Source organism: Phragmites australis, chromosome 23 (genome assembly GCF_958298935.1).
Source record: "Phragmites australis chromosome 23, lpPhrAust1.1, whole genome shotgun sequence".
In the NCBI taxonomy this organism is placed as follows: Eukaryota; Viridiplantae; Streptophyta; class Magnoliopsida; order Poales; family Poaceae; genus Phragmites; species Phragmites australis.
In genome coordinates, this window is record NC_084943.1 from 22,496,439 (window position 1) to 22,504,127 (window position 7,689).

The 7,689-nt window shown below is 43.3% G+C and overlaps 1 protein-coding gene across 2 annotated transcripts; it reads right to left on the reverse strand.

The window, feature by feature from the left end:
• Nucleotides 1–2,165: 2,165 nt before the first annotated feature.
• On the reverse strand, nt 2,166–6,933 carry LOC133906196 (uncharacterized). Of its 2 annotated transcripts, none has more exons than XM_062348015.1 (4): nt 6,147–6,933; nt 4,589–4,738; nt 3,799–4,470; nt 2,166–3,686 (listed from the first exon to the last, which is right to left on the reverse strand). In XM_062348015.1, the coding sequence occupies exons 1-4, from the start codon at nt 6,555–6,557 to the stop codon at nt 2,613–2,615; spliced, it is 2,307 nt and encodes a 768-aa protein (XP_062203999.1). In that variant the 5' UTR covers nt 6,558–6,933; the 3' UTR covers nt 2,166–2,612. The 2 variants fall into 2 exon arrangements, with proteins under 2 accessions (XP_062203999.1, XP_062203998.1); XM_062348014.1 differs by having other exon boundaries at nt 6,141–6,933.
• Between the last annotated feature and the right edge of the window lie 756 nt (nt 6,934–7,689).

Consider the following 7,689-nt stretch of genomic DNA (forward strand, 5'->3'; position numbering starts at 1 on the left):
GGCCCAGATGAGTTCTCATTATCCTCTCTCTCGAAATAATAATAATAATAGATTAGTTCTCATCATGTCTGATTACTTCTGCTACTGAATAAGTAACTCTAGCTGTTGTGCCTTTTTCAACCATGTCTGATTACCTCTGCTACTGAATCAGTGAACTGTCAAGCATCTTGCTCTGCAGATTTTGCTCTCGTTTCAGATTCTGAGAACAGCAACATGCAGTGTTAATCCTCAGACTTACCTGCTTTGACCCTACAGGTTTGGAATGCATACGGATTCAAACTTACCTGAAACAACTGAAACATTGGGCCAAAACTTCACTCTTAATCCTCAATGATGAACACCATGCAGTGCTAGCTGTCTGTATCAATAGGCTGGCATGCCATTGGGGTACGAGAAAGATCTAGTCGGTGCCTCATAAAGAGGCTTGTTGAGTGGTTGCTTTCCGTTCTGTCCTTGGTAAAGGGGCTTGAGGTTTGGGATAGGATCCTCTTACTTCATGGTCATCGTAAGCCGTTAGATCGAAGATGAATGAGTAAGATTAGATGCCATAGTGATTTTGTAAACAGTAAAATCGCTACAGCGCCACTGCTACATTGTTCGACGTCAGCCTGTTCACCCCTCACAAATCATTGTTCGCCTCTGATTTTACCAGGGTGCAGTCAAGTATTTGGATCCGTTGAGGTTCCTCTTATCTTAGAGAGCTTCAGAGTGTGTGTGAGGTTGTGACAACTCACATGAAACTATGAAAGCTAGTAGCTGGTCTCTGCTGTACGAGTACGACCTCTCTCTTTCCTGAAGCTGCATCGCATTCAGTATTTGTACGTGTGCATGTACGTACAGACCGGAAGGAGCAGAGTTTATTTGCCAAATGTGGCTTACATGTTTTCTGAAAACTCTTTTTTTTTGTGGAACAAAAGTTTTCTGAAAAATCTGTCTTCACATACTGTCCTAGTCCTGATGATTTCAGTGTTGTTCTTTTTCCAGAGAAAATGTCAAGAGGAGTAGAGCAATGGCTTCGTGGACCAGAAGCCCACCATCTGAGCTCCCACAGGTTTTCAAAAGAAATATAAAGTGCAGTACGTACTGAAACTGGATCCAATGGAACTTCCCCAAAACCAAATAAATTAGCATAGCTTGCAGTTTAAGCCATTGTTCTTGTTCATTGGTCAGCAACTACAAAAAAGGCTTGTAGCTTTTCAGTCTTGCAATGGCCGTACCTGACTCCGATCCTTCAATTTTAGTGCTGTACACTGGTACGGTTGGTAAAGTTCTGAAACTTTCTGCGAGGCATGGACGTCAAAAAGACCGCAAGAACCTGATGTGGTTCTACTCAGGGTTAGAAATCATACGAGTCGAAGACCATGAAAGGTGGGCTCCGTTATCATTTTTTTTTATAAAAAATATCTCCTTCTCATAGTCACCTTTTCAAGTTTAAATTTAGAATTCAGTTAACTAATTTCAGTGCCGTGAATTTGTACATCTTGGTTGGTAAAGCTCTGAACATTCCTGCCGCGAATGGGAGTCAAGAGAACCTGGTGTGATTCTGCAAACAAGGGTACAAATCCAGCGAACCGGATCAAGACCATGGACGGTGTTCTTGGTTAACATTTTAAAACTTCTACCTTTTCATATATTATTCTGTAAACTTAGAATGACTGAGCTCTGCCCCCCCCCCCCCACCCACCTGATGAACGTATACGAGTCATAGTTGACCAGGAAAAGAGATGTGGTGCCAACTCACACTTGCAATAAGATACACCAGAAGTACCAGAGAAAATTTAAAATTTAAAGTAAAAAAAACTATATTCCATGTCAAACCCATGCATCCATATGTCCTCTGATTGGTGATTAGGCTAGGTCCAAATGCATCTTTTAACTCTTGACCTGCCACTACACGCGTGAACACGGCGCATGCACCTTTGGATGCAGAGTTCATTTATCTGCAGTGGCAGCAGCTCACCTGTCGCAGTCACCAAAAATATTTGCTCACCAATGATCTCATTCGTTTCACAGTTTTTCGCGCTCTTAATGGTTTGCGCTTGCTTGTGGTGGATCGGCGCCGGAACTGATTGTCATCCAAGGATTTTGTTTGGATCATTTGTCCATCTATGTGGATGTACTCGTTGATCTTGTATTTGTTAAATTGCAGTGTATTTGGCATCTCATTTCATTCAAACATATATGAACTATATCTTCGATCCAAAGACTTGGAGAACTGTCAGATTGTGAATATCTCCGAAGAACATGCAAGATCAAACCGGAAGACATATATCGGAGGAGAACAGGAGATAATTAACATAATGGCAATATTCTAGGGATTACAAGTCCAGAAAACTCACTTCACAGGTAGAGAGATGCAGGAGCAAACACCCTTTCTTTCTTTACAAAGTGAAAGCTCCAAAAAGCCTGGAAGAAGAAGAAAACACCCCCACCCCCCCAAAAGACAGTTAAACTATGCTAGTCAGTTCATCTTAACTAGACAGCAAACGGAGCAAACTAGAAACGAAGCCAAATCTTCGATCTGGTCCACTTCACAATTCGCTCTAAAAAACACGGCTCTCTATATGTTAAGCTAAGCAGCCAGTTCCCTAGGTCTCAGCAACCATGGCCATCTATACAACGGTGACCGCATGGGTTACAGCAACCTCCATGGCAGGTGGTGATGGTGGCTCAGGCCAACGAAAGTCGAAAGGGGCCTCAAAAGGGGGGAGTGGAGCAGGCAGGATGGCTTCTGCAGGGCATGATTCTGTGTAATGGAACTCGATCTGGAGGCGGTGGTGCAGCGGAGTTGATGCCATGAGACCCTTCTTGATGTCAGCCTGCAGCTCCCGGATCGGGATGGCAGCCAAGAAGCTTTTGATGTACTCCTTGCAAGCATCCTTACCCTTTGACACGAGCTCACACTCTTCGGTGTCAGTTCCACTGTCCTGCTCAGTTGAGGAACTCTCCGAAGAATCCTTCGGGGGTCCACTGGAATCAGGATTGGTTTCCTTCTTTTCAGCAGGTACTTTATGAATCATGGTATTGTCACCAAACTTCAAGATGTATGCCTGATTGCAACCTTCAGACAGCCTTTCACCGAGTGTATCAATGATGTAATAAGTATTGGCTTCAACCTTGAGGACGAAAAAGTGGTCGTTCCAACTGACAATGTATAGAGTAGGTTTTCCAGTGGAGCACTCCGCTGCTCGGCTGATCTCATCCCAGATGTTATCAAATGACATAGCACCATCAAGGAAGTCAAATCCACTTACATCCTCCGTACCTTCTGGATGGAAGAACCCAACGAATGACTCGCTGGGAACCACTGTGAGCGGGCGGATCTTTGCATGAATGACTGTTTCAAGATCAAAGTGCTTGTCAGGAAAGCGCTCTCTGTAGGTCTCATTTTCGCAAAGTTTCCTCCATTCTAGAGACCCTTCTCGGATGAGGTTGTCGAACTGTGATCTGATTGGCATCAGGTTATGGTTTGCTTGGAACCAGTCTGCAACAACAGCCACAAGTGCTGTGCAGGCACTCTCCCCCGCAGCTCGTTCGCTTCTCTGGTCTATTGATGCAAAGAACACCTGTGTAGAAAGCTTCAAGTGGCCATCACGACTAAATACTTCCTTTGACTCCCAGTTCCCCACAACAAAATCGTCATCACCGAATACCGACACCATACTATTAGTAGAGTCATTTGATCCCTGCAAATGAGAAGATGATATGATGTCAACAAACCTCCAATAGCAATGAGAGTAGAACAAAAAAAGAAACAAAAAATCAAAAATCTTCTCAAGATATCATGAAGATATGTACCTCCGAAACAGATCCATCAAAAGAGGTCAGCAGTCGTCGATCATAGTCAATATCATCACCTCCCTCTTCTCCATATGGCTTCAACAAAGGCTCCCCTTTAGCCTTTGGCAGTTTTGTCTTTCTCCATCTAACTGGAAGTATGCTCCTCTTTCGCCGGACAGGTATAGAAATACGCTCCTCAGCAATGGACAATGGCGCTTGCTCCACATGAGAACTAGCACCGGAATTCCAGTGACTGTAATGTACCCAATCCTCATCATCTCCATCAATCCTAGGTGCATAAAGTAGGGCACCGACATTCATAGTGTGCAGTGAGCCATAGCTGAAGGACTTCCTTACAGTTGAACCCCCTAAGTCATCACCCTGCTCTCTATCGTCCAAATCATCATCGATAGAGTCAGTATCACAAGAAAATTCGGCACCATCGCTATGAACATAGTACTTCTCCTCACTGCCATCATAGTCTTGGTTAGTCTTTCTGAACTTCCGTGTTGACACTAGATCTCTTAGGATTTTCAGATTTCTCAGCCCTACTTTAATGACAGAAACCTCATCTTTTCCAGAAGGAACAGAGTCACCAGAGGAAGGTGACAATGGCGCAATAACAACAGAACGCTGTGAAGCATCAGGTGATTGTTGAGAAATTCTCAGTTCCGCCAGGACCAAAGTTAGCTGGAAAGAAAAATGACACTAAAAGTCATACAATGTTTTACTATCTGATGAGAATAGGAAACCAAAATAAATCTTGGTATTCCAATATATGAAGCCAGATATTTGACAAGCAACATACATGGAGTGATGGGGCTGGTTCTGTTGCACCACTGGGCACTGCCAATGGTAGGATTATCTTGATCTCCTCTTCAGCAGAAGATGCGTAGTCCGCTAGGTTTAGCGAAGCAGTTCCCAGAATAAGTTTGTTCTTTGACATTTTATTTGATTCCTGCAGCAATGAAAAAAAGTCAAGGAGGCCCAAATAAACTGTAGAATTTAATCCAAATAAACCAACAGAAGAAGATGCCATAGATACATGCATTCCTAGCTGTGCTTGTTTAAAGACAGTAAAACTGGTTGGCTGACTCATAAAATTTAATTATCTGTCCACAAAGTACACTAGATGCCATAACGACCCCAGTTTTAGCTTCTCTGATTCTTTTGTATGACACTGGGTGACAAGCTCCACTAAGATGCACGCAATGTACTCAAAGCAAATAGCTGAGACAACGGTGAATCACCAATGACAAGTACCCAAGAGAAATGACATTGCAAAATGGCAAGTCCACCAAGTGCAAACAAGTCAAAACAAATACAACAAAATGGTAACCGTGTAACCATAAAAATGTGTATTTGTGTTTATCTTAAAGTGCACAAAGCAACAATGCAAGGCAAGGACAAAAAACCGGAAAAATTCATGACAGCCAATTTATCCTGAGTTCACGGAGCGACAAAAGGGTATAAACTATCCGCGTTTCCTGATTTGCCATATCTCCTTCTAAATTGGTAATATTGCACACTGAATTAAATGGCTAATGGCTTTCTGATTACATTGAACTAATTTATGCCAGGCCAGCCTAGCTACTAACCAACAACAGAAGTATTTGTCGGTTTGACACCTAGCCTATCATATATCCAAGTAACTCGGCTTCGAAACCAACAAAATTTAGCTAACAAAAATATTTCATTTTTTCTAATTAAGTTACACGAATGAAACTAAAGCAATTAAGAAACAACAAATAACTCCATCCAGTGACCTCAACAAAGAAGGAAATAAAAGGAGGCCAGGCTGTACATGATAACAACGTAAAAAACGAAACAGAGAACAGAATTAAAACCAGCAGCAACTTCGAATATATGTAGATAACAGGCACAATTTTGTTAAGGCTTCTAAAATGGTAGGTTTTTATAGAAAATATATATCTGTAAAAAAGATTAAATCGATCTAGATGTCTACTTCTTTTAAAGCATCAGTTTGATGCCTCTGAAGTTTTTTATTTTTCCTGTAAAGACAAGACCGAAATGAATTTTAATAACTCATCACTTTCTTTGGTACCAACAAATAACCAATGAGGCCTGACCCTTTCAAAGCAAAAGTCAAAACTTTCACCATCAATATGGCCAAGATGAAATGCTCTAAAAGTCCGAACAAGAATTACTGTGCCACCGATGGCAAAATCAATCCAATGCTATAATCAACTCAACAACAAATTAGTCGAGCCAATGAGATCAAGAACACACAGAGCCATATAAAAAAAATGCTCTCTTTTTTTACGAGCAAGAGCACAAACAAATTAATCTAGCTCATATGCAAAGGCGAGACTAAACCGAACGAAGAAAGAGATGCTCACACTGACAACGGAGAAGGAGACGTCCCAGGGGTGGAACGCGGCGGACTCGCGATGCGACGTCGCCGTGAGCGTTGCTTCCTTCTCGAACTCCTCCTCCCACGCCACCGCCACCGGCGGAGCGACGGCGGCAGCGCTGTCCTCCGCGTCGGAATGGGCGGCGGCGGCCTCCGCCGCTAGCACCTCCTTCCGCGTCTGGTTCCTGGGCGGTCGCTGGGCGCGCCGCAGCGAGCTCAGCGGCGACATCTTCGGGCCCTTCCAGCTCACCTCCACGAACACCTCCGCGCCCGCCTCAGGGGACCCCTCCGGTGAGAGGGGCGCAGGTGGCGGCGGCAACCCCTCTGCCCGCCGCACCACCAGGCGAACGCGCAAATTCCGCGCCGGCAGCGGCCGAGGCCACCGCATCATCCTCGCCACCATCACCGGCAGTCAAAGAACCCCGCTCCTCCGGCGAAGAAACCCGGCCTCCCGGCGAAAAAACTCCCGGCGACCAGAAGTCCCCTCAATATCCAACCAAAAAAATCAAAACTCCCACCAAAAGACTGGATTCCAGCCCCCAATTGTGACCAAAAAAGAAATCCCGGCTTGGCTCCAAGAACGCCAAGAAAAGACTCTATCTCCGCGCCCAAATCGGCTCAGTAATCCTCGAATCGGGGGAAGGCGACGGCGCAAGGTTGGATTTTGGTGGCGGAATCGAGATTAGGGGCGCGGATTTGTGTCGTGCCGGGTCGGGAATATACGAGAGATGCACGCGACGAGGAGGGAGAGTGAGGAGGAGAGAGGAAATAAATAGGGGAGAAAAGCTTACGAGTTTTTTTAATTGTTTTTGCTAATTTGTTATTTTGTGGGGTGGTGATGTCGCGGAGATGGGCCCACCGGCCGGTTTTTAATTGTTTTTGCTAATTTGTTACTTTACGGGGTGGTAGATGTCTGCTTTTTTTTAACGCTGTTTAGTTTCTGTTAATCATGTGGGTGTTCGGGCTATTTTTAATCTTCTGTTGGAAAATTTTCAGATAATTTGTTATCTGTTGGTTCTTTTGCTTATGTGACGTATGGTATTTTTCGGTCGTTTATCTCTCTTATATAATATTCATTCATCCGTTTATTTTCTTACATATTTTATAATTTTTTTACCTATCTTTTCAATATAAATCTCAATATAAATGAGTGATATTGCTAAATATGTCTAGTGCAAAATTTTCTTTTATCATTAACCGACGATGCCTCTGTGACTATATGCATTCATGATGTCTTTTGTTTGATGGTATTTGTGTAGTGACTGTTGTTTTATTGGTTTTGGTTTTGTTGGGGTTAGTTAGGTTATGACCAATTCAATTCATATTGTCTGAACGCGTTTGCTAATGTTATTTTTTTAATTACAGAGTGTGAATCATGGACGAAGTGTGACCACTGTATGAATTCAATAACTGAATTTGTCATTTCATGCTCATAAAACAACATAATCTGCATCTACTTGCTAACTCAGTCCAATGACCATAAGATATTCTTCAAAAAACAAGCTGCGGTGATAATGCTTGCTAGTTAAGCAAAA

Coding starts and splice junctions, on each gene's coding strand:
- LOC133906196 (XM_062348014.1), bottom strand. CDS start 6,557: ATGGTGGCGAGGATGATGCGGTGGCCTCGGCCGCTGCCGGCGCGGAAT. Junction 4,471..4,588: donor AACCAGCCCCATCACTCCAT/GTATGTTGCTTG, acceptor TTTTCTTTCCAG/CTAACTTTGGTCCTGGCGGA. Junction 3,687..3,798: donor TTGATGGATCTGTTTCGGAG/GTACATATCTTC, acceptor TCTCATTTGCAG/GGATCAAATGACTCTACTAA.